Source organism: Biomphalaria glabrata, chromosome 2 (genome assembly GCF_947242115.1).
Source record: "Biomphalaria glabrata chromosome 2, xgBioGlab47.1, whole genome shotgun sequence".
NCBI lineage: Eukaryota > Metazoa > Mollusca > Gastropoda > Planorbidae > Biomphalaria > Biomphalaria glabrata.
Window position 1 is genome coordinate 63,014,937 of NC_074712.1, and position 26,647 is coordinate 63,041,583.

General features: G+C 35.5%; 2 protein-coding genes across 2 annotated transcripts in view; one reads left to right on the plus strand and one right to left on the minus strand.

Moving 5' to 3' along the window:
* The first annotated feature begins 1,407 nt into the window (after positions 1–1,407).
* LOC106060337 (sorting nexin-8-like) lies at positions 1,408–18,511 on the plus strand. The gene is made up of 14 exons (XM_056021855.1): positions 1,408–1,484; positions 1,609–1,733; positions 3,219–3,351; positions 3,589–3,782; positions 3,876–3,990; positions 4,894–5,015; positions 5,120–5,200; positions 7,385–7,545; positions 9,049–9,181; positions 9,581–9,649; positions 9,751–9,861; positions 10,280–10,318; positions 12,191–12,340; positions 12,783–18,511. Exons 1-14 carry the CDS (start codon positions 1,463–1,465, stop codon positions 12,876–12,878), a joined length of 1,551 nt encoding a protein of 516 aa, XP_055877830.1. The 5' UTR covers positions 1,408–1,462; the 3' UTR covers positions 12,879–18,511.
* A 122-nt stretch (positions 18,512–18,633) lies between these two features.
* The window catches only part of LOC106060335 (uncharacterized), a 36,578-nt gene continuing 28,564 nt past the window's right edge, over positions 18,634–26,647 (minus strand). Inside the window, exons 22-26 of the mRNA XM_056021854.1 lie at positions 25,564–25,664; positions 23,902–25,466; positions 22,390–23,111; positions 19,002–19,057; positions 18,634–18,865 (exon numbers count right to left, since the gene is read on the minus strand). Of these exons, the coding sequence (XP_055877829.1) occupies positions 18,689–18,865; positions 19,002–19,057; positions 22,390–23,111; positions 23,902–25,466; positions 25,564–25,664 (2,621 nt within the window). The 3' untranslated portion in view covers positions 18,634–18,688. The remainder of the gene's footprint in view (positions 18,866–19,001; positions 19,058–22,389; positions 23,112–23,901; positions 25,467–25,563; positions 25,665–26,647) is intronic.

The window sequence follows — 26,647 nt, forward strand, 5'->3', positions numbered from 1 at the left end:
TGTAAATGAAAAACGTCTTCAGTTTAAAAATATATAACATCGGATTTAGGATCGTATTATTTATATAAAAAGTAAAGTTCCCCTTTCAGACCTTGTGGTCTATAGGGCAGATGATGTAAAGGTCATCTGTTTCTGTGTCATGTGGCCAGCACAACGACCAGCCGCCTTTATTTTTCCCCAACGAACGTCAGGTACCCATTAGAGCTGGGTGGACCTAGAAGCGCCAAAATATCCCGAAATTAAAATTCCTAGTCTTCACCGGGATTCGAACCCGGGACCCCTCGGAAGCCAAACGCTTTACCGCTCAGCCATCGCGCTTCGATTATTTATATAGTTTACGAAAAAAAACAACAACAATAAAAACAAGATTATTAAGAGAGTTTGAGCTTTAACACAAACTCAAATGCGGCCCCGAAGGGCCCATCCACGGAGGTAAAAAGCTTGCAATATTTTCATCAAGAATATCATAAGCTATGAAATACAACCTTTCGACAACCACAATCCTTACAATTACGTACAAAGTAAACCTATGATTGTATTCTTGGCCGGCTGACATGATACCGCAAGGTGTTTAGTATTCAAAGGTATTCAATGAACTGATTGTTATGATGATATGGTTCAGTGTAATAAGTCTGGACTAAGGATTGTATATTAATGTAACATTTTATTATCTATTAATCTTACCGTCAATCGTCGTTTAATAGTCTTTACGTATAAGAAAAGATAGGTGCAAGTGTCTGTAAAGGTCCGATACCCTACTTAGTATGTAGGCCTACATCTTTGATCTTGTGTATATAACCTTTTTACAACTGAAGAGATTAGAAACAGGATTAAACGGTGATCTGCTAACTACAAAATAAAGCTTTATGGCCTATCAAAAGGTCCTCAGGACTCACAAAGATCTTCCTTCAGGGAACAGTACCAGGAAAAAGAAGAGAAAGCGATGGGAAGACAACATAAAAGAATGGACAGGCCTGTCATTGAAAAGAGATTCTATCCAAGGTAAGAGAGATAGGGAGGACAGGGGAAAGATGGTCGACGGATCATGTGTGGTGCCCCTATCAGTTTCTCAACGGCTCAACAGACTAAGAGATAGGTGGAGGCGAAAACCTTTTCATAGTTAACACCAGCAGACCTATATTAAAGAAAGGACTACCTCATGAGTCTCGGCCTCGCTAATCTTTTATATATTGCAAACGTTATTTCAAAAAAGAAGATAATTACGTCCTACAGCTACGCTTTTCATGTGTCGATCTAGTCATGCATGTTAATCAAATTATGTTAAATAGATATGTTACATGAACGATCAAGAATTAGTCTAAACTAGATCTAGATCTATATATGTGGATAATGTCAATATGTTTTGTTATAATCATAAAAATTTCGTTTCGTTAAATAATTTTTTGTTTTCCCTATTTTTACATGTTACTTCACAACATTGTCACATGACTTATACAGCAAGATGACAGCCGATCTTGTTTTCGGTATGTGTCGACCCATTGACTTTGCATAATTTGTGTTGTTAAGTTAATACATTTCTTTATTTTTAATATTTTATTAGCGAATGGTCTTTTTAACATTTGACTGTTATTGAACCTTTCTCGGCAGGCTCGATTCCATCCTTTTATCGAGAAGTTTACGATATTGTTTGTCCAAATCAAGAGCAAGTGGACCGCGATCTGTTCGTTCAACTGTTGGTCAAATCCAGCCTTCCTAAACATGTTATTATGCAAGTATGTTAATAATAGATCTAATCTAGATTCTAGATCTAGTATGGAAGGCCAGATCGGCTTACAGTGCTTACTATAATTTACGGTTTGAAACATAACTTACTTTGTGTTTAGCAGATCTATCATAACTATAAAGTATTTCAGAAAGAAAGGGGTGTGTCTTTCCTGACCTAGGGCTAGGGACAGGCCCAGAGGCTAAGCCCAAAGCCACACTGACACTGTGACAGTGGCACTACTAGATCTAAACTAGAGTCTAGATCTAATGCAACTATAGTGACTAATATGCACTATGACTAAATGGTGTCTTAGTTAGTTATAGTGTTGTCAACAGTAACAATAACTGATCAAATTACTTACTGTATTATTTTATTTAGATTCTAACGACGGTATAGATATTTTTATTATTAGTAGAGATCTAGATGTAAAAAGGCAATATATATGAAATATTGAAAGTGAGTCTAGGACTCATATAGTCAGTAACAGTAAATCTAGAATTCTAGCTCTACTAAATGCATGACATGTAGGGCGTAATCATCTTCTTTTTTGAAGTAACGTATGTATTATATAAGATAAGATACAGAGTTCTAGATTCCAGCTGTTTGAAGTAAAACTAATAAAAATAAACTTGATGTAGATTATTCTAGATTTAACTAATGAACTTTTATCTTCTTATCTTTTGAAATTTATACAGATGTTACTTTAGGCATGTTCTTTGGTCAATCTAGTCATACATGTTAATCAATGACTTAAATTCTGCCAAGTCACTGGTTTTCCTGGCTGCCTCAGGCAACCCATTCCATGCTCTAATAGCACTAGGGAAGAAGGAGTATTTGTACAAATTTGTCCAAGCATATGGAACAGGGAATGTGCCCTTATCTTTGTGTCTTTCTGAGTATTTTATTTTTAACTAAGTCATTACTACCAATGGATAGATATTTCTATATTCTATGTAGAGAAAAAAAAAAGAATAGATTTAGATCTAATTATCCAAGACTTTTTTGTTCCAAAATATGAATTTAGAAAATAACTATAAACCAGAAAAAAAAATCTATATCTGCTACAAAGCATACAGCTAGACTCTATGCATGAGTTGTCACAAAATGGAAAAAAAAAATTGGATTTTTAAAAAAAAATTTTTTAATTGTTGATCTGGGTACCATATTTTAAAGGCACATTTATTGTCCCATATGCTAAGACAAATTAGTACAAATACTTCTTTTTCCCTAGTGCTATTTTTTTATATTTTTTTTCCCACTAATAATGTTTATAATAACTTAAAATTTTTACACTTCCAACAAACAAACAAAAAATAGAATAATTTGGCGTATCTCTGTGCACAGAAATCTCAAGTTTTAGTTAGTGAGACACCAGTTATTTAAAAGTCTGTCGTTTATTACTTTGACTGTCATTTTGGTTAGCATTATTTTTTTTCCTCCAAATTATGATGTCATCAGACTGCTAGATATTTTTGTATTTCATGTGCTTCAGATTTGGGACCTGATTGACACGCAACAAGGCTTTATGACCCGAAATGGTTTATATAAAGCTTTAGCATTAACAGCTCTTGCTCAGCAGGGAAAGACTGTCAGTGATAAGTTGCTGGAGACATTTTCTGGTCAAGGTAGGCCTACATCTCAACCTCTAAAAGCTAGTGATTGCATAAATATAAAAGAACTGAAAGCTCTGTTAAAATATTTATTTCAAAGTTTTTATTAGTAGACAAAGCTATTTTTATTATTATTGTATGTGAGTTAGGCTGCTTATTAACACCTTCATAAGTTAATATTAACAGGGTTTTGTTTTTTAGTTTGTTGTCTAGAATGGTAGTATACAGCTAGAATGTTCTTTTTCATTTTAGAATTACCAAAACCATCTCTAGGAGATTTGTCCGACCTTAAAGCTGCAAGCTTAAAAATACGTCGGGAGCGAATGCCGAATGTATTGTGTTTTGACTTTAAGGATCTGTGTGACATTGACAGTATCAAGTTAGAGCTGGTGCCAGAGAAAAAAGGCATTATTCTTAAACATGTGGAATATGAGGTTACCAGCAAGGTGAGGCTACTCTTTCAGTAATTTACTTTAAAATACTGCATTTATATACAAAATCAAAGTGACGTTTAATAATGCTTATATTTTCATTTTCAGCGACACAAAGCAACTGTCCTGCGCCGATATAATGATTTTGTTGCACTTCATGAACTGCTAACAGCCAGATTTGCATATAGAATTATCCCCAGACTTCCACCCAAAAAGCTTGGAGGTAATTAACTAATAAACTCATTGGTTTAAGATTACAAACTTCATCTCACTTAAAGAACTACTGAAATGGAAGACAGCTATCAGGGATAAAATATTTTCTTTAAAACCTAATATCAAATGTACAGATTCACTTTTAACTGACATGGGGAAGGGGTAAATGGCAGACCAGTAGGTTTCTTTTTTTGAACAGATGTCTTTGTATCCAAATTAGGTGGATTGAATTAAGAATGCCTCCTGTCTTAGTGTCCACTAGGCATCTGGCCCATGACTTTTGATATGAGCAACGTGTTCTACTGAAATGGAAGACTGGTACCGTATCAGGGATATTCTGGATAAAATATTTTCTTTAAAACCTAATATCAAATGTACAGATTCACTTAACTGTTATGTGGGAGGGGTAAATGGCAGGCCAGTAGTTTTTTTTTTTTTTTTTTGTTATTTTTGATCAGGTGTCTTTGTATCCAAATTAGATGGATTGAATTAAGAATGTCTCCTGTCTTAGTGTCCACTAGGCATCTGGCCCATGACTTTTGATATGAGCAACGTGTTCTACCACTCCACATTTCTGGATAAAGTATATATTGTAGAGAATCCATGCCTGGTCGTGCAGTACTTGTGCTGGACTTCTCCATGGTCCCATGTTCACACCCTGCCCACTGCCATCCCCTGACACCCTACGAAAGGTTTGGACTGGGAAGTAAATTATCTTCAACTCTCAAGGAACTTCCCAAACATGTGAAACATTTTACAAACAAAACAAAACAAAACATGGCTAAACTAAACTTAAAAGATTTTGTGTATAAACTTTTAATCCTAGTTTAAAACGTCTGAATAAACATTAAATTGGTTGTTTGAATTGCGGAAAGAGTACACCGTGAGTAATTGAATGTGTTTTAACTCTTAGCTTCCAGAGAGTTCATAGAGCAACGACGGAAGTGTTTGCGCAGATATTTAAATATTGTGGCCAGACATCCTCAGATGCATGATGACAAGTTAGTGAAATTTTTCCTGACATTTGCTGGAAATGTAAGCTCAGTTCTGATCATATTTTCTTCTCAATAATCAGAATAATACGACTTAAATTTGGCATTATAAAAGCAATAATTAACCAAAAAATTTTTTATTGGTAGGATGTGCAGTATAAAATAAAAGAACAGTTCCGAGGGATCCCTGATGAGTTCATGACAAGTGACATGGCCAGTAAAGCAAAGGTAAGATTTAAACTTTGTTTCACTTAATCTTTGAGCAAGACCTTGTTCAAGGAATCCAGAATCAACACCCACGACTGGGAAAAGCTTGCGTTGATCTTTCCTCATGGCTTGGAGACACTGGGTGGTGTTGTGTTGGGCTTGCAGCAAAGAGTCACCAGAAATAAAAAGTTGTAATGTATTTCAACTTTCCTGTGCAGATACAAGGATTTCATTGCACTTCATGAGTTACTAAAAACATCCAGATTTGCTTAGAAAATTATTCCCAATACATCCACCCAAAAAACTTGGAGGTATATTGATAATGAACTTAAAGCAAAAGCAGGCTATACTGCCACAGACCCAATTTACCTCTGCCTTGAGTGTAACGAACTTTAAAAGTTACTAACATCTTCAAACGTGTTAGAAATAAGATTGTGCCTTTCAATATTTTTACCTGATTCTGCTTAACAGTCAAACAGTTTATAATGCTCATTTATTGTGCATATTTTTTAGCTTAAAAAACATTTATAGATAAAGTGGGATTAAATCACCAGGCATTTGTTTGGGAAAGCATTTAGTAACTTATATTGTCAAACAGTTTTAATTAATGCTTATAATTAGGTGTTAATAGGTGATTACATGATGTACCTAATGTTTAACTCATTAGCTACTAATGCGCCCAAATGCGCCCTTCCCCCCTCAGTACTAATGCGCCCAAATGTGCCCGCCACAGCACACACACAGCGTGACTTGCGTAGCTCTCGTTTTCCTGCGCGACGCGTGGTGTTATTTTGAGCTGGCTGGGTTTTTTAAAAAGTAGAAATATAGATTGTTTCGTTAAAAAAAAACGGATGTTTTTACGTCTTTCGCTTCAGTTTCTATGGGCCTTCGAAGTTTGTTGATTTTTTTTTTCGATTTTTCTTAGCTGCACAGGCCATTTTCTCAATGACCTTTCAATTTTTAGACCCGTTATCGCAAATAATACACTAAATACAGCTAATAATGAACTTGATATTGATCAAGACATTGATCATTAGAATTTAGTGCTACATTTAGACTTAGATCTAGTCCGATTCAGAGAGAGAGTGAAGTAAACATTAGATCGATCATCTAGCCTAGATCTAGACTATTCTGGATCTAGCGTCAATGAATCTTCAACATCTTTGACTGATATTTTGAACAGTTTTTATTTACCACATGAAAACTTTAGATGAAATAGATCTAGTTGGGGGGTGTTGACAACGTTGGTTTGGACAATGGTTTGATTACTTTTACTTTGTTATGCTAGAAGTCATGAAATCTGAGACACATGCAGAACCACATCAGCATGATGCCGTGTTCAGGCAACTAAGGGCCTCACGCGTACCCAGTGAAAGTCAGTAAATACTCAAGACATATACAGATTTTATATATAAGCATGTTTATTGTATAGGCCTACTAAATTCCTACTTAAAAACATTACTGGTCTTTGGGTAAAATTTAAATATTACCAAAAATTACAGATCTGATTGGGGGGGGGGGGGGGGGATGGATCTTCAAAAAATCAGGCACTCGAACAAATTTTCGTCTTTACCTGTTGTTTTTATTGTTTTAATCTTGTAAAACCTATTCAAATTATAGATCATTTTAAAGGTCATCCATTTCTCTTTTTTTTAGAAGTATTTTTTGTTATTGATAGATGTTGTTTTATGTTTTTTAAAATATATTTTGTAAAGTCAGTCTATTGATGTTTTGGAGTTACCTCCCTTTGCTTAGTATTCAGAGAGATGCTTCTTAGGTGTGGGCTTAGCAGCTAAAGAGTTAAAGTAAAAAAAAAATAAAGTTGCCCTTTCCGACCTTGCGATTTGTAGTACAGATGATGTAAAGGTCATCTGTTTCTATGGGTGACAGTTTATGAGGATGTAATATGACAAGCACAATGACCAACTACCCTTACTTTCCCCAACTAATGTTGGATACCCTTTAGAGTTGGGTGCACTTTAGAGCTGGGTGCACTTTAGAGCTGGGTGCACTTTAGAGTTGGATACTCTTTAGAGTTGGGTGCACTCAGGGGCATCCTAAAAATCCCCCCCCCCCCAGTCTTCATTGAGATTGGACCCTTTGGTTTGAAGCCCAATGCTCTACCACTCAGCCACCATGCTCCTATCTAATGCTTGGTTTATTATAGTTTTCATATTTTCATCTATCTTGATGTTTCTTTGTCAGGACTTGGTTCCCATGGATACACAACAGCAACTGGCTATCAGCAAAGAGCATATCAAACTTATTCACAGCAACGTGGCTAAGTTTAAAGAAATAGCCGAGGGTCTGGTGTGCAGGTCTACAAACTATGCTACAGACATGCTACAGCTGGGGAGACAGTTCAGGTAAATGGTGTAGGGCTGTTACCTGTTGTTGGTGTTTGTAGCATTGCATTATTTAAACCAGCATGTGGATACAAACCCTTTGTAACGTTGAACTAGTATCTTATCTTATATAATACAGACGTTACTTCAAAAAAGAAGATGATTACGTCCTACGCGTCATGCATTCAGTCATGCATATTAACCAATGACTTAAATTCTGCCGAGTCACTTGTTTTCCTGGCTAGCTCAGGCAACCCATTCCATGCTCTAATAGCACTAGGGAAGAAGGAGCACTTGTACAAATTTGTCCTAGCATATGGGACGAGGAATGTGCCTTTACCTTTGTGTCTTTCAGAGTATTTTATTAAACTAGTAAAGGAATTTTAAATTGTTAAATCATAAGATAAGGCTTTGTCTGATCATGTGATGTGCTCTAGACTGTCATCTTCATGGTTCCATGTTAAAACACTGCCCACCAGCATCCCCTGTTAATCCTGCCAGAGGTTTTGGGCCAGGATGTATGATCTTCATTTCTGGAGGAACACCTGAAACTTCCAAGTTCAAACATAAAGGAGAGGTTAATATTAGTATTGTTACCATTCTCTCTCCTACTCAGGCCTTCTGTAAACACTGCTAAACATAACACAACACATCAAGAACCTGACAACAAGAGCTCTAAATAATCTGGTGCTTTAATAAGGGTCAAATAAAACAGCCAATACGACACAATTGGCAACACAATCAACTACTACAACGTATATAACTGTACTAAACTCATAAACTCTAATGTCTCTTCCTGGACTCATACGTTTCACTGGAGGACTGCACCAGGACCAACTTGATGACTGACTAACAGTCCCGGGCTCAACGCTCTCCGGTCTTTAACTGCCGCTTTCCTACACACTGAGTCTCTGGTCTGCGCAGGCTAATGATCAGATGACCATAACACGGGTGTTATTCATGTGCAAAGTTCATGCCAGTACTGTCCCTTGCCTTTCAATATAGCACGCTAAACTGTATTACTGGCCTGTGTCACATATGTCAGCTGATCACACACAGTTAACCCTTTTGCGTCGCGAGTAGAGTTATAACAGTATCCAAAAAAAAAATTGTAATATTTTGTTAAAATATTCATCTAATACCATTTATTGATAAAAATTTGAAAAAATCTAAAAGTGTTTTTTCTCTCTCTCTTTCACTTTTTCTTACTGTGTCTCTTTTTGTTCTTTTGGTTATTTTGTTTGTAGTTGGTAAATCACTCTGAATCTTCTTCCCCACAACAAAAAAAGGAATGTTTCGAAATGTTATCAACAGAGAAGAACCTTCAACATGTATTACTACCATTAATAATTATACAATAAACATTTTTTAAAGATAACTGTAACAGACACTCAGCTACCTAGCTAAAAAAAAGAAAGTTTGTTATATTAGACTGAATTAGTTGTTGCTATAAAAAAATGACAATGAAAACCATAATAATTCTATTCACTTTTCTCTTTACAATTCCTTTGGTTTGGTTTGTAGCATTATGAGCAACGATACAACACCCATTACAGCCTGGGCCACGGGGACTAGTAAAACCTGGGAACGACTGCAAAGAGGCTTCAGAATACTATCTGTTGACTTTGCTTCCATTGCGGACAAATCTTCTCAAGCGGTATGTAAACTTGAAGGAAATTGGAGATCATTAGCTTCTACAATCTTTTAAGTCAGAGCAGGACACACCTTTAAATATCACCTTATCAGAATAAATCCCACACACCCACAGTCTGCAGACACTGCGTCAACTCTTATGATACTGTGCATCATATCCTCTTTAAATGCCCCATTTTAATCCACCTCAGACAGACCATACTACCACAACAGCCCAACACTCTGTATAGCTGTGAGGATCTGGGCTAGGAGCTAATGTTTTTTCATTTCTGATGGAACATCAAACGCTTGCCAATCAAGTCTTACTTAAGCTTGTGAAGTGGAATAATATAGGTATAAGCTGCATCAAATTTTGTCTAGAATTGTGCCACTAAATGTCAATGTTTATGTTTTCTCACTTCAGGCTATAGATGAAGAAGAAGGAGTTGTGGAGAAATTAGCTTTCTTTGAAGATCTCATCTTGGCTTATAAAGTAAGTACAAAGGGAACTTATATAGTATACAACATTCTAATTAAAATAGATTATAGTACAATGTGAAGTGTGGTTAAAATCTTGTCCCCACTTTGTGCCAGGACTTGTGTGAAAGACACGAGAAGGGAGTCCTCCATGATCATCAGAGAGCCATACAGAAGATGGGTCAGTACAAGAAAAAGAAAATGTCTGCCACAGTTCAGAACTCAGACGTAAGAATTCAGACTTTTCGTGTTCAGTTATTACATTTAATTATAATTTATCGTTCAACAGTTTATTGACTTTAGAGTGCACTACTTTGAAATGCTATTGCTCCATGGTAAATGACTTAAGATTGCACAACTTTGAAATGCTATTGCTCCATGGTAAATGACTTAAGATTGCACAACTTTGAAATGCTATTGCTCCATGGTAAATGACTTAAGATTGCACAACTTTGAAATGCTATTTCTCCATGGTAAATGACTTAAGATTGCACAACTTTGAAATGCTATTGCTCCATGGTAAATGACTTAAGATTAATAATAATAATAATAATCTTTATTATCCGTATGGAAATTTGTCTTACAACTTTGAAATGCTGTTGTTATTCAATGTTGTTATTTCTGATGTCTCTCCATGTTTCCACAGACAGTTGCTGTTGACCAGTTGGAACAAAAAATTCTGGAGGTAAACGTTTGAAACAGTTTTAGTCTGTGCAAGGAGAAAGTAGAGTAGAGAAAACGTTTGAATTTCAACTCATCCAAAAAATATTAAAGTCACTGGCCTGCAAATGCCACTGCCAGGGTTCTCTTAAAAGAATTTAATCTTGTCATCAAATTGTCTGATCAGGACTTAGTCTCTGTCCAAATTTTAGACTAGTTTTAAAGTTATTTGAACAAATAGTCTCTGTCAACATTTTAGACTAGTTTTAAAGTTATTTGAACAAATAGTCTCTGTCAACATTTTAGACTAGTTTTAAACTTATTTGAACAAATAGTCTCTGTCAACATTTTAGACTAGTTTTAAAGTTATTTGAACAAATAGTCTCTGTCAACATTTAAGACTGGTTTTAAAGTTATTTGAACAAATAGTCTCTGTCAACATTTTAGACTAGTTTTAAACTTATTTGAACAAATAGTCTCTGTCAACATTTTAGACTAGTTTTAAAGTTATTTGAACAAATAGTCTCTGTCAACATTTTAGACTGGTTTTAAAGTTATTTGAACAAATAGTCTCTGTCAACATTTTAGACTAGTTTTAAACTTATTTGAACAAATAGTCTCTGTCAACATTTTAGACTAGTTTTAAAGTTATTTGAACAAATAGTCTCTGTCAACATTTTAGACTGGTTTTAAAGTTATTTGAACAAATAGTCTCTGTCAACATTTTAGACTAGTTTTAAAGTTATTTGAACAAATAGTCTCTGTCAACATTTTAGACTGGTTTTAAAGTTTTTTGAACAAATAGTCTCTGTCAACATTTTAGACTAGTTTTAAAGTTATTTGAACAAATAGTCTCTGTCAACATTTTAGACTAGTTTTAAAGTTATTTGAACAAATAGTCTCTGTCAACATTTTAGACTGGTTTTAAAGTTATTTGAACAAATAGTCTCTGTCAACATTTTAGACTAGTTTTAAACTTATTTGAACAAATAGTCTCTGTCAACATTTTAGACTAGTTTTAAAGTTATTTGAACAAATAGTCTCTGTCAACATTTTAGACTGGTTTTAAAGTTTTTTGAACAAATAGTCTCTGTCAACATTTTAGACTAGTTTTAAAGTTATTTGAACAAATAGTCTCTGTCAACATTTTAGACTAGTTTTAAACTTATTTGAACAAATAGTCTCTGTCAACATTTTAGACTGGTTTTAAACTTATTTGAACAAATAGTCTCTGTCAACATTTTAGACTAGTTTTAAACTTATTTGAACAAATAGTCTCTGTCAACATTTTAGACTGGTTTTAAAGTTATTTGAACAAATAGTCTCTGTCAACATTTTAGACTAGTTTTAAACTTATTTGAACAAATAGTCTCTGTCAACATTTTAGACTAGTTTTAAAGTTATTTGAACAAATAGTCTCTGTCAAAATTTTAGACTAGTTTTAAAGTTATTTGAACAAATAGTCTCTGTCAACATTTTAGACTAGTTTTAAAGTTATTTGAACAAATAGTCTCTGTCAACATTTTAGACTAGTTTTAAAGTTATTTGAACAAATAGTCTCTGTCAATATTTTAGACTAGTTTTAAAGTTATTTGAACAAATAGTCTCTGTCAACATTTTAGACTAGTTTTAAAGTTATTTGAACAAATAGTCTCTGTCAACATTTTAGACTAGTTTTAAGTTATTTGAACAAATAGTCTCTGTCAACATTTTAGACTAGTTTTAAACTTATTTGAACTTTTTTTTTTTGAGGGCTTATTAAAGTTGATAGTTAGAATAATTTAAAGTTATACTTGTTTTAGTTGTTTCCGAATTCATGGTTAGTTTGAAATGAATTCCTTGAGATGACAACGTAGTTGACCTTTATGTTCAGCGGCTATTTCTCTGTTGTTCACAGCAAGAAGGAGAAATTGCTAACATGGAGAATCGTAACTTTTATTCCCTGCATTGTTTACAAATGGAGACTCAGTTGATCTACACGTATCTGGACATATTCTATGAAATCGTTTCTTGTTTGGCTCGTGTGGAAAAGGAAACTGGCTCGGAGGTTGGTTTTTTAGACTTTGTGATTTTCAGACGCTAGTGTGACGCATGATGCTCTTTTCAAAGTCATCAGTCGTTTTAGTTGTTATCAGGAAGAGTTCAGGCCCAATTTAATAGCTATTTGGAAAACTGAATGTTCAGTGTAATGTTTATGTGGAGAATTGAATGTTCATTGTAATGTTTATGTGGAGAAGTGAATGTTCATTTTAATGTTTATGTGGAGAATTTAATGTTCATTTTAATAGTTATATGAAGAATTTAAGGTTCATTTTAATCTTTATATGAAAAAATTAAGGTTCGTTTTATAAGGTTCATTTTAATCTTTATATGAAAAAATTAAGGTTCGTTTTAATGGTTATGTGGATAGTTTAAAGTTGATGTGTTGACATTTTTCAAGCATTATTTGTAAACATACATAAACAAAATGTATTTGTTTTCTTGACCAGCTCTCCAGAATTTGGTCAGCGATGGAGCCAGCGGTCAGTACACTGTCCCCCAATAAAGAAATGATAAACAGCAAGTACACAGGACTGAACCTCTAGCTGAATGTGGGATAACTCTACGAGATGATTTGTTTGAAATGTTGGACACTTGTTAATTAGATCGCTATGTTATTTAAAGTCATTTTTGAATATTGGATTTATGTTGTTACCCTTTCTCCAAACCCCCCCCCCCTTCCCCCCCCCTTATATATTTTTCAAAGTCGTTAGTCTGGCATTGTGTTATGGTCCTTGGAAATATTCATTATATGTTTGTAACTGTGTTGTTTTGTTTTGTGACCAACAGACTCTAGGGTTGTATCAACTCATTCATGCAGTGTTTTGTTTTGTGACCAACAGACTCTAGGGTTGTATCAACTCATTCATGCAGTGTTTTGTTTTGTGACCAACAGACTCTAGGGTTGTATCAACTCATTCATGCAGTGTTTTGTTTTGTGACCAGCATACTCTAGGGTTGTATCAACTCCTTCGTACAGTGTTATAAGATATCGTCTTGCTTGAGAAGTTGATATTTAGTCTTTGATCCATTCATTCCTATAACTTTGTGATTTGTAAATATATTGACTCTTTGTTCAAACTGTTGAAGACTGGACTGGGAATGACACTGAAATCTTTTTTTTTAAACAATGGTTCTTGATTACAGACTTTGTGTAGTGTGTCTACAAACTTTCCTGATTACAAACATTGTGTAGTGTGTCTACAAACTTTCCTGATTGCAAACATTGTGTAGTGTGTCTACAAACTTTCCTGATTACAAACTTTGTGTAGTGTGTCTACAAACTTTCCTGATTACAAACTTTGTTTAGTGTGTCTTCAAACTTTCCTGATTACAAACATTGTTTAGTGTGTCTACAAACTTTCCTGACTAGACTGTGTAGTGTGTCTACAAACTTTCCTGATTACAGACTTTGTTTAGTGTGTCTACAAACTTTCCTGATTACAAACTTTGTTTAGTGTGTCTACAAGAAAACTTTCCTGATTACAGACTTTGTGTAGTGTGTCTACAAACTTTCCTGATTACAGACTTTGTTCAGTGTGTCTACAAACAAACTTTCCTGATTACAAACTTTGTTTAGTGTGATACAAACAAACTAAACTTAGACTCTTCCTTCCCTTTGTTTGATTTGTGTTTTTTTTCTTTTTTTTTCGTAAAGCCTTTATTTGATCAGATCATGTCATGGAAGAAACTGAGTATGTTTTTCTAATATGATCACAGAACACACTAGTTATTTTGTCCGTGTTTTAATATTACATTATAAATACATTGGCTAGAAATCGACATCGATCTAGATTTCTGGTTAGTTTAATTAAGGGTGTCTTGCTCTTAAACTTCTCAACACTACAGTACAGAAAAAAAAAGTTACTTCTTATAGAGTACTTTGAAAAAAAAATATTTTTAGAATGAAAGTTTTATGGGCCTGTACTAGTTATATTAAAAAAAAATATTCACATTTGCAAATTTGAATTGGGGATATTTTATATAAGAAGTAGCTATATATGACCAATGCCCTTAGTTTGTGTATCACTAATCTAGTGCATTGGATTTAGATTTATGTAAAATATGGCAATATGCTCTTTTAACTCTTAATTTTCACATGAAAGTGTAAGTGACTATGCAAAATTGGGTTTGTTCAAAAGTTTTGTTCTTCAATAGAGATAAATTTCTGTAACTTTTAAAAATTTCTAGCGCCTTTTTGTTGTGGAAGAGATATTTTACATTCACTATGACCATGATTTAAGGAACATTTATGCCAAATTTTATTAAGATTGGTCAAACGGTTTTGATTTCCATAAGTGACATTTATACATCCATACTCCTGACAGTGTGCTTTATATATTAGATTGTGATTTGTTGCATCAATTGATGTTAGTCGGATGGCTGCCTGGTCGTGCGGTTTGCGCGCTGGACTGTCGTTCAGAATTATCGATGGTCCAGGGTTCAAACCCTGCCCGCTCCCATCCCCCGTCGTCCTGCGGGAGGTTTGGACTAGGAAGTAATTATATTCAACTCTGAAGGAACATCCGAAACATGTATAACATTTTTTACAAGTTGATGATGAAATAGTTTTCTCGTTGCATTGAAATAGTTTCTAATTGCTTTCTCACTGACTTGTTCTTACGCGACAGTGAACAAACTACACATCTGGTGTTACCATGTGCCTGGTGGTCTGTTACTGGTGGTACAACTTTATGTGCTAAACTTGTAGGCATGTCAGTATAGTCCACAATTAGAAGAGCTGCTGTCGCTTTTATAAGCAGTGCCTGTTGCATCTAAACTATGTATCATTCAAACTTGCTAAGTCATTCATCAGAGAAATGTACACGTTCATTTAGGGACTAAATTATTAAGAGTTTTCTCCAATCTGGGCAGGAAACTAAATTAAGACTGTTTTGAATCTTTCGTGACATATGTATCAGGTTATGCTTTCATCTATAAACTAGTTGATAATTGTGATAATAATGTTTGTTTTATTTAGATTTATATTTTTCACACTGTTGATATATACTGTGATTGTATTTTATTCCTATGAAAAGATGATTGCATTTGATAAAAGATGATTGTATTTGATATTTTTCCAAAACTTATGATTCTCTTTCTGCTTCTGTTGCCAACTGCTGGACTGTGTCTAAAGGCAGGGATGTTGATATATATTTTTTAAAAGTAAAGTACCCCATTCAGGTCTTGCAATCTATAGGGCAGATGAGGGTATGATATGACCAGCATAGTGACCAACTGACTTTTCTTTCCCCAACTCATGTCAGGTACCCATCAGACTTGTATGGGCTCACCAACTGACTTTTCTTTACCCAACTCATGTCAGGTACCCATCAGACTTGTGTAGTCTCACCAACTGACCTTTCTTTACCCAACTCATGTCAGGTACCCATCAGACTTGTGTAGTCTCACCAACTGACCTTTCTTTACCCAACTCATGTCAGGTACCCATCAGACTTGTATGGGCTCACCAACTGACCTTTCTTTACCCAACTCATGTCTGGTATCCATTAGAGTTGTATGGACTTGATGAGAAACCGAAATCCCAATCTTCACCATAATTCGAACCCTGGACTCCCCAATTCAGAAGCCTAGCGCTTTACCACTCAGCCACCATGCCCCAAATGTTGATTTTAATTACCCTCACTTCTAGACCACATCATTAAAGAACATTGATGTCAATTGAGATTTGGGGAAGTGGCATGATTGACACAGGCCTTCAGGTTAAGTTTTGTTTCCAGGTGACAACTTTTTGTTTTAGAGTTAGCAAAAAAAAAGGAGACTTGGTTGCCTTTCTGTATTGTATAATTTGAACTTAACAACTAATTTAACTTGGCTTAATTCTTTTTAAATTATCTAAAAGATTTGTTTAATTATTTTGTTCTTGAGCTAAGTGATGCCACTGTCAATTATTTCACTGACTTGATCTCGACACATCCAAGTGCCATATTAATGCTCATTTTGTTGACATTATTTTCTGTTTCAGCTTGATTTTAGTTGGCAGCCTTAGATCTAAATGTTCTTATTTCAGTTATTTTTTCTTATGGCATAATATCAAAAGTTTTGACCATCATAATTAGTGTTGCCAACTGCTTGATGTTTCGTGGTAAATTTGTTTTTCAGTGCATTGTTACAGGAATAAAAAATAACAGTAGTTGGCAATGCAGCACAAAAAAGCACCAATTAATGGCCTTGTACTTGTACATAATAATTGTCACTGCCTGCAGACATTGTTATGGGAGGAAGGTAAACAAAAGTTCTCTTGATTTGAACTTCTGAAAAACATATTCCAATTCCTATGGCTTTTTATTTAAACTAAACACTTGAATCCTTTATAGTCACTAAGAAAAATTTTTTTTCCTGGATTCAGAATAACTGTTACATTATTTCAATATTTTATTCATACTTTGTACCTAGTGTTATGTTACATTGATATTTGATCCGTAGCCTGGCCTACTCAAAGAACTTGTACACTCCAAACTGGCTTCATTGAGTTATTTAATACACATAATCTTCAGCTGTTACTGTGTCTACATTTACTGTCTTAGACACATGACATACTCAGACTTGGTTTTCATTCTGAGGCCAAATGTTTTTTTCTTACATTGGATAGTTAATTTATTTTATGTAATAAATCACTCAACATACATGTAAACTATTTTTTTTTCCTTAGAGAGTTGAATTGAATGAAAGTTTGTGCAAACATGAATATTGTTAGATATGTAATGAGAAATAAAATGTGATCAACTTTTTTTTAAAGTCCTGTCAAAGATCACTTAGTACATCATCTTTGTAGCCCCTTCCTTCTACTGACTGGTCCAGTCAGTCTTCATATCTGATAGTCTTAATCACCAAGGAGTCTAACATTGTATTATTTTTAATTTACTAGCAGACGTGATCATGTCTTCCATTGTTTTGTTTTTTTAGTTGTACAAATTTTCATATCATCCTCACTGTTGTACACATCATTCTCCCCAATCCAATATTTCAAACCTCAAGGTTGTTAATGGAATTGTTTTACCAGCATTTAACTTGGCAGTGATTCTAGTCCTTGACCAAATGACAGTTTTTTTGTTTCGTAAAAACAAGTTAAACATCAGGATAAGTGCTACATAGATATCACATAATGTAGATTTCTTTACCACTTGGGATACTCATCTGAATCAAATATTTATTTTTACGTATTTATTTTTTTCTAATGGCCTTCTATTTAACTTGGAATTATTTATAAAGCCATTGTCAGGCACTAATAACAGTATGTTTTGATGTGATATACTTGTTAGTTTTCATTGTGGCTATGTATGATATGTAGACCATAAAATGTTATGTTTTGAAGTATACATTTTTATGATATCCTTTACAGTCTTTGGACATTTTTTTTTCTCCCCAGTTATTTGTCAGTTTATTTTGTATACATCTTTTTCTCCATGCATTAATTAAAGCTCAGAATATGAAGCTCTCTAATCCAGGGTCAGTCCCATCTACAGTTGTTCTTACAGTCTTTATATAAACACTTAACAGAACTAATAATAAGGCTTGCCTTCAAGTCCAAATATTAAATGTGGCTTATAAAGAAATACAAAGTTTTACGATACACAGGAACAAGGTTATGTATTAACATTTCTTAATCATTTTAGGGATCATGTCTTATAGGCAAGTGTTTGTGAAGTATTGCCTCAGTATCGCATCCATTTTCACACTCATATCAATTTAGTTTCCTTATTAAATGTCTTGAATCCATATACTGGGCAAAGGTTTGTTTATTTTGAGATGTATTATACACTTCAAGTTATTCCTGAAATTTATATCTGTACTTCTAAGGTATCTTACATTTCTAGTTGAAGATATTTGAAATGAACTTGCTTCACTCATCAACTTTTTGAACCTCTTCAACCAGCTGCCTGTACCTTCAATAAACTAGACTGACAACTGCTCATTAATTCAATCTATACTAGGATTAACTCTCTTCCCACTAGTTTTGTTTAGGAGCAGTAAGAATGCCATTGATATTTGGGTAGGGCCAACTGGTTTGATGTATGTTCTTATGGTGGTGGTGAGACTATTTCCTGTTTTTTAAGTAACCTTGTGTCCAGATTGGGCAGCTAGACATGAATGTATCAGATCATATATCAATTTGTTTTTAAGATGACTTTCACTAATAAATTGTTTTGGATTTTTACCTTCATCGTTGTTGTTTCTAACTAAAGGGGAACATGCCCACACAAATCTCTGTAACAGTGTCATTAAGTGTACTTGGTTTACTAAGACAGTCAACAAGAAAAGAGTTAATGATTGAACGGATTTATTGAAAGGGAACTCTAAAATGTACTACGCATCCCTGTATGGTCACATGGGATCAATCTATCTGGATAGTTGTCCTGAGTCTGTCAGAACAAATCGTCTGGTCCATCAAAGTCTCTATCTCTCCTGTCCTAGTGTTGAGGGCAGTGGTTGTCACTCTCTGGCAGTCGGGATGGGTTGGACTTGTGCGGACATCCAGTCTTGTTTTACAACCATTGGACCACATGTCTCGCTGTATTTGATGAACCAAAATAATCTCTGAGTGTTATAAAGCTCCAATGTCTTCTCTATCGCTACTGAATGGTCAAGTCAATACTATAGCTTCTAACAGTTCAAATATCACCACAAGTAAATAAAAGAAAACTTACAGGAATATAAAACCTGTGAAGACCAGTACTTGATCTCTTCATTGCATTGGTTGCTTCTGGAATGAAATTCATTTTAAAACATCCAATGTCAAACAAAAATAAGGTCATAGAAATGTAGAGACTTTCATGTTTCGCAATTTGTAGTTAAAACAAAATATTCATCACATACTGGACTGATTTTTTGTTCATATACATATATATCTTATTAATTACATTCCTTTACATATATATCTTATAAAGTACATTCCTTTCAAAGAGATGATTTTTCATATCAAATTTACCTATTTACTAAGGATGGCTGCCTGGTCGTGCGGTTTGCGCGCTGGACTATCGTTCGGATTTATCGACGGTCGAGGGTTCAAACCCTGCCTGCTCCCATCCCTTGTCGTCCTGCGGGAGGTTTGGACTAGGAAGTAAACTATCTTCAACTCTGAAGGAACATCCAAAACATGTAAAACATTTTACAAACATTTTAGGTGTAGTCATTCTTTGATGACCAAAAATTAATTTTACTTTAAAAAAAAAATACATAAACAACTGAGACCCTCACACTGCATAGGGGATGCAATCAACATTTTCAACTAATATCTAAAGATCAAAGTTGCTTCCCATGTGTGAAAAGCTGCCAAAATTAGTTAAAGCTTTCATATTTTACAGCCTGCAGACTCAATTTATCTTTTTAATTAGCTGTAATCTCAAACGTTATTTGTTCAATTCTCCATTTACAAACTTTCAAAAGCTGCTTACTATCTTGGAACATAAGGAAAGGGCATTGCAATGGTTTTGTCTTCAATAGGGACCTAAACTCTACTCATTTTACATACTTGTAGGAACAGTTGCTGGATCCCAGACCGAGCAAATACTGATATTCAATTCTGGACTGAGGTACTAAATACATAAGACAACTTACTGGACTGCTAAATAGTTAACAAGTCAGGGAGGTACTAAATACATATTAGACAACTTACTGGACTGAGGTACTAAATACAGAAGACAACTTACTGGACTGCTAAATAGTTAACAAGTCAGGGAGGTACTAAATACATAAGACAACTTACTGGACTGAGGTACTAAATACATAAGACAACTTACTGGACTGCTAAATAGTTAACAAGTCAGGGAGGTACTAAATACATAAGACAACTTACTGGACTGAGGTACTAAATACATAAGACAACTTACTGGACTGCTAAATAGTTAACAAGTCAGGGAGGTACTAAATACATATTAGACAACTTACTGGACTGCTAAATAGTTAACAAGTCAGGGAGGTACTAAATACATAAGACAATTTACTGGACTGAGGTACTAAATACATAAGACAACTTACTGGACTGAGTTACTAAATACATAAGACAATTTACTGGACTGCTAAATAGTTAACAAGTCAGGGAGGTACTAAATACATAAGACAACTTACTGGACTGCTAAATAGTTAACAAGTCAGGGAGGTACTAAATACATAAGACAATTTACTGGACTGCTAAATAGTTAACAAGTCAGGGAGGTACTAAATACATAAGACAACTTACTGGACTGAGGTACTAAATACATAAGACAACTTACTGGACTGAGGTACTAAATACATAAGACAATTTACTGGACTGCTAAATAGTTAACAAGTCAGGGAGGTACTAAATACATAAGACAACTTACTGGACTGCTAAATAGTTAACAAGTCAGGGAGGTACTAAATACATAAGACAACTTACTGGACTGAGGTACTAAATACATAAGACAACTTACTGGACTGCTAAATAGTTAACAAGTCAGGGAGGTACTAAATACATAAGACAACTTACTGGACTGCTAAATAGTTAACAAGTCAGGGAGGTACTAAATACATAAGACAACTTACTGGACTGCTAAATAGTTAACAAGTCAGGGAGGTACTAAATACATAAGACAACTTACTGGACTGAGGTACTAAATACATAAGACAATTTACTGGACTGCTAAATAGTTAACAAGTCAGTGAGGTACTAAATACATAAGACAATTTTCTGGACTGCTAAATAGTTAACAAGTCAGGGAGGTACTAAATACATAAGACAACTTACTGGACTGAGGTACTAAATACATTAGACAACTTACTGGACTGCTAAATAGTTAACAAGTCAGGGAGGTACTAAATACATAAGACAACTTACTGGACTGCTAAATAGTTAACAAGTCAGGGAGGTACTAAATACATATTAGACAACTTACTGGACTGCTTAATAGTTAACAAGTCAGGGAGGTACTAAATACATAAGACAACTTACTGGACTGAGGTACTAAATACATAAGACAACTTACTGGACTGCTAAATAGTTAACAAGTCAGGGAGGTACTAAATACATAAGACAACTTACTGGACTGCTAAATAGTTAACAAGTCAGGGAGGTACTAAATACATAAGACAATTTACTGGACTGCTAAATAGTTAACAAGTCAGGGAGGTACTAAATACATAAGACAATTTACTGGACTGCTAAATAGTTAACAAGTCAGGGAGGTACTAAATACATAAGACAACTTACTGGACTGCTAAATAGTTAACAAGTCAGGGAGGTACTAAATACATAAGACAATTTACTAGACTGCTAAATAGTTAACAAGTCAGGGAGGTACTAAATACATAAGACAACTTACTGGACTGAGGTACTAAATACATTAGACAACTTACTGGACTGCTAAATAGTTAACAAGTCAGGGAGGTACTAAATACATAAGACAACTTACTGGACTGCTAAATAGTTAACAAGTCAGGGAGGTACTAAATACATATTAGACAACTTACTGGACTGCTTAATAGTTAACAAGTCAGGGAGGTACTAAATACATAAGACAACTTACTGGACTGAGGTACTAAATACATAAGACAACTTACTGGACTGCTAAATAGTTAACAAGTCAGGGAGGTACTAAATACATAAGACAACTTACTGGACTGCTAAATAGTTAACAAGTCAGGGAGGTACTAAATACATAAGACAATTTACTGGACTGCTAAATAGTTAACAAGTCAGGGAGGTACTAAATACATAAGACAACTTACTGGACTGAGGTACTAAATACATAAGACAATTTACTGGACTGCTAAATAGTTAACAAGTCAGGGAGGTACTAAATACATAAGACAACTTACTGGACTGCTAAATAGTTAACAAGTCAGGGAGGTACTAAATACATAAGACAATTTACTAGACTGCTAAATAGTTAACAAGTCAGGGAGGTACTAAATACATAAGACAACTTACTGGACTGAGGTACTAAATACATAAGACAACTTACTGGACTGCTAAATAGTTAACAAGTCAGGGAGGTACTAAATACATAAGACAACTTACTGGACTGCTAAATAGTTAACAAGTCAGGAAGCTACTAAATACGTAAGACAACTTACTGGACTGTTGTTTCATTGGAGTTTCTAGTTGAAATGTCACATAATGTTCATTCGTGCTGCAATTCGTCAAGCTTGTTTTAGCGAGTGTCTCAGAAGTTTTCACCCTGGACAAGAGACCGTTTAGGTGATCAGCATCTTTTTGCACCAAATCTTCCTCAGGTAACAGTGACCTGTTCAGTTTCTTTGTCAGAGAATGCTGGCTAGTCGACTCATGTGTAAGTCTACAACACTTTCTTTGTGATGTTACTGGCCTATCAGTGGATGCTTTGGATGGGATGCTCTGCTTTGAGTTGCTTGTGCTGGCTTCCTGACAAAGTTTGTTTACTTGACGTGACACTGGTTTTTTATCCTTACAGAGTTGAGGGCTGTTCAGTGTACTAGTGTCCTCAAAGTTGTGTCTCTCCAACCAAGTGGTCACAGTACTAGAATAGTGACCATGGTCAACGAGACTCCGTTCTGCTGGAACAGGACGTGTTCTTGTTAGGAGTGTTTCTTCCATCACAGGCCGTGAGGGGCCAGCTAACTCTTTGACATCTGGACATGGAGGATCCTCTGATTCTCTCAAATCTTTAAAGCTGATAACACGGTCAGCGGAGCGTGAACCATGGCTGGTTGACAAGTTGGATCTCATCCGTGTGAGAGCAGATGGTGGACCAGTTTCTCTGCAGATATTTCCATGCTGGCCGTTCTTACGTAAAATAGAAGGTGGTCTGGTTTCAAGCCTGAACATAGGGAAAAAAAATTTAAGTTTAAATTATAATGTGTCTACAAATTTAACTATGATGACTGGTGTCCACAGTGTCTACATGAAAACTTGACCAAATGAAATGAGAATTAGGCTGAGTGTAATGCACAAACAAAATGTATGCTTGCTGTTGATGGCCTCCACCAGACAACACCTACCTTGTCATATCGAGAGAATGATTAACAATCTACCTGTCATGTGGAGAGAATGTTTAACAATCTACGTGTCATGTGTAGATAAATGTTTAACAATCTACCTGTCATGTGGAGAGAATGTTAAACAATCTACCTGTCATGTGTAGAGAAATGTTTAACAATCTACCTGTCATGTGGAGAGAATGTTTAACATCTTACCTGCCAAGTGGTAAGAATGTTTAACAATCTACTTGTCATGTGGAGAGAATGTTTAACAGTCTACTTGTCATGTGGAGAGAATGTTAAACAATCTACCTGTCATGTGGAGAGAATGTTTAACATCTTACCTGCCAAGTGGAAAGAATGTTTAACAATCTACCTGTCATAAGGAGATAATGTTTAACATCTTACCTGCCAAATGGAAAGAATGTTTAACAATCTACCAGTCATGTGGAGAGAATGTTTAACAATGTACCTGTCATGTGGAGAGAATGTTTGACAATCTACCTGTCATGTGTAGAGAAAATGTTTAACAATCTACCTGTCATGTGGAGAAAATGTTAAACAATCTACCTGTCAAGTGGAGAGAATTTTTAACAACCTACAAGTCGTGTGGAATGTTAAACAACCTACCTGCCTTGTGTAATGTCAGCACTGATTCTGTCCTCCTTTGACTTTCTGTGATGGGGGTGAGATGATTTCTGTTTGTGTTTCTTGGAATGAAGACCAGTTGTACTTGTAGCTACGCTCTTCTTCTCCTCACTCTCTGATATGACTCTCTGAAGCTCTCCACAGCTTACTCCTTGGCCCCATGCTACGTACTCTTGCTCTTCAGTCTGTGCCTCAAAATTTAGCACTGGATCTTCTTCTAAGTTTTCTGGTGCATTCCATCTGCCAAGTTGTTTACGTTGCTCGGTGCCGTCAGAGGAAGATTTGTTAAGCTCACTGTCAATGTCATTCGCAATGTCATCGTCACTGCCTGCCATGTCAATCTTGTTTTTCCGGCGTTGTATCTTCTCTTGTATATACCTGAGTTGGGTGCTAACCCAAATATCTGCGTCATCATCATCGTTAGTCCTGCCAGCGAATTGTGGCATTGAAGATTGGCCAGTAGCAATATTATTAGAAAATGTGCTGGAGTTTGCCTGAGTTTGAGCCGTAGTTACAAAAATAGCTTTTGCGGCAGAAGTTTGATCTTGGCCAATAGCAATATTATTAGAAAATGTGCTGGAGTTTGTCTGAGTTTGAGCCGTAGTTACAAAAATAGCTTTTGCGGCAGAAGTTTGATCTTCTCTCTCGGCTGGTCTCTCAACTGGTGTGACAGGTTCAATGTTTTTGTTGTGCAATACGTCCTCCTCCAAGGAGGCACCATCCACCTCAACCAGAGTATCATCATCCTTATCGAGTACATTCCTTTTATCCACCTCAACCCCGCTACAACTAAGGCTAGGGTCACTGTGACCATATCTCACACTAGCGGAAGTACTGGCTTTGGTCAAGGTCTTGGCCGGCACACCGTCTCTGACCTTTGAGGTCGTGTTTCCAGCTCTCATGAACAGAGGTGACCTTGGGCAAACGGAAACTTGGACTTGTTGCTGGACAACGTCCTTCTCACTTTTGCTTCTCTTTGGCGGAAACCGGGTCACTTTGTCCTCGTCTGTGAGGGCAGACTGGGACATATTCCCACGATGGAGCCCACCATTACTGTTGGTTGGAAATTTACAAGGAACAATGGGTGGCTTCTCAAAGATCCAAGCACTTGAAGATGCTTTCTCTTGCTGTTCCCTAGTGATGGCATCACATTCCTGCTTAGCATCTATAGTACAACCAAGAGTTGACCATTGTCTAGAGTCAACTTCTGTATCTGCATAATGTCCAAGTGTTGACCGCTGTCTAGAGTCAGCTTCTGTATCTGCATAATGTCCAAGTGTTGACTGTTGTCTAGAGTCAGCTTCTGTATCTGCATAATGTCCAAGTGTTGACCGCTGTCTAGAGTCAACTTCTGTATCTGCATAACGTCCAAGTGTTGACAGTTGTCTAAAGTCAGCTTCTTTGTTAGTAGTACACCCAAGTGTTGATTCTATCAGTTGTCTAGAGTCAACTCCTGGTGTGACAAAAGCTGGGGGTTTCTCTGTATAATCAAAATCATCATCTATGTAGTACTCTAAGAAATCAAACTCACTCCCAAAATCACCAGCCTATACAAAAGAAAAACATAGTTAAAAACTCTGAAAAAAAAAATCATTCTAAGAAAAATAGTAAAAGAAGGGAAATAAGTGTGACCCAACTGATTACCTTCATGTTAACATCTTCACCTAGATTATCTCCTCCTGATTCAGACTTCTTCAAGACTTCAATGTTACTGACCTGTCTTCCTTCAGGATACAATGTCTCACCTGACAAGAATAGAAAGTTTTGTATTGGTGTAATGTCAGAACACTCAGCGTCAGAAAACAAAGTCTCAGTACAAGTACTACATCATTTTTCTTACATTCAAAGATTTCACCATTTTCATAGATTTAGCCAGGAAAACCAGTGACTTGGCAGAATTTAAGTCATTGGTTAATATGCATGACTAAATGCATGACGCGTAGGACGTAATCATCTTCTTTTTTGAAGTAACGTCTGTATTATATAAGATAAGATTTGATTCCATTTCCATAGATAAAGGTGAAAATGTTGATTTAATGGAAATGCTTCCTAATAATAAAAATGGCTGCCTTATACTTTGACAGTCTTGATGGTCCCGGGTTCATACCCCGCCCGGGGCTATCTCCCGTCATCCTGCGGGAAGTTGGCAATAGGAAGTAGATTATCTTCAACTCTGATTGAACATCCGAAACATTTTTTAAGACAAAAAATACATTGTAAACTAAAGAAGTTGTCAAGCACAGTTAACAAACCAAAGAAAACATTGGCTCATTTTTTTAAAATTTAATTTAGGTTACGATATTACGGAGGCCCTATGGCTGAGTGATGAAGTGTTTGGCTTCGGAACCGAGGTCCCAGTTTCGAATCCTGGTGAAGACTGGGATTTTTAATTTGCGATCATTGGGCGCCTCTGAGTCCACCCAGCTCTTATGAGTTAGGGAAAAGTAAAGGCGGTTGGTCGTTGTGCTGGCCACATGACACCCTCGTTAATTGTGGGCCACAGAAACAGATGACCTTAACATCATCTGCCCCATAGGTTGCTAGGTCTGAAAGGAGAACTATAGGTTACTTTTTTTAAAGATATTACATTGACCATCTCAAGCTTAAAAAACACAATATGATTTCTCAAATGGTGTTACTAAGAATTGTCTGTACTCTTGATCTATGAAACAAGTTCAAAGTATCAGTAAAAAAAACTTTCCTTTAATGAAACAGAATCACACTGTTT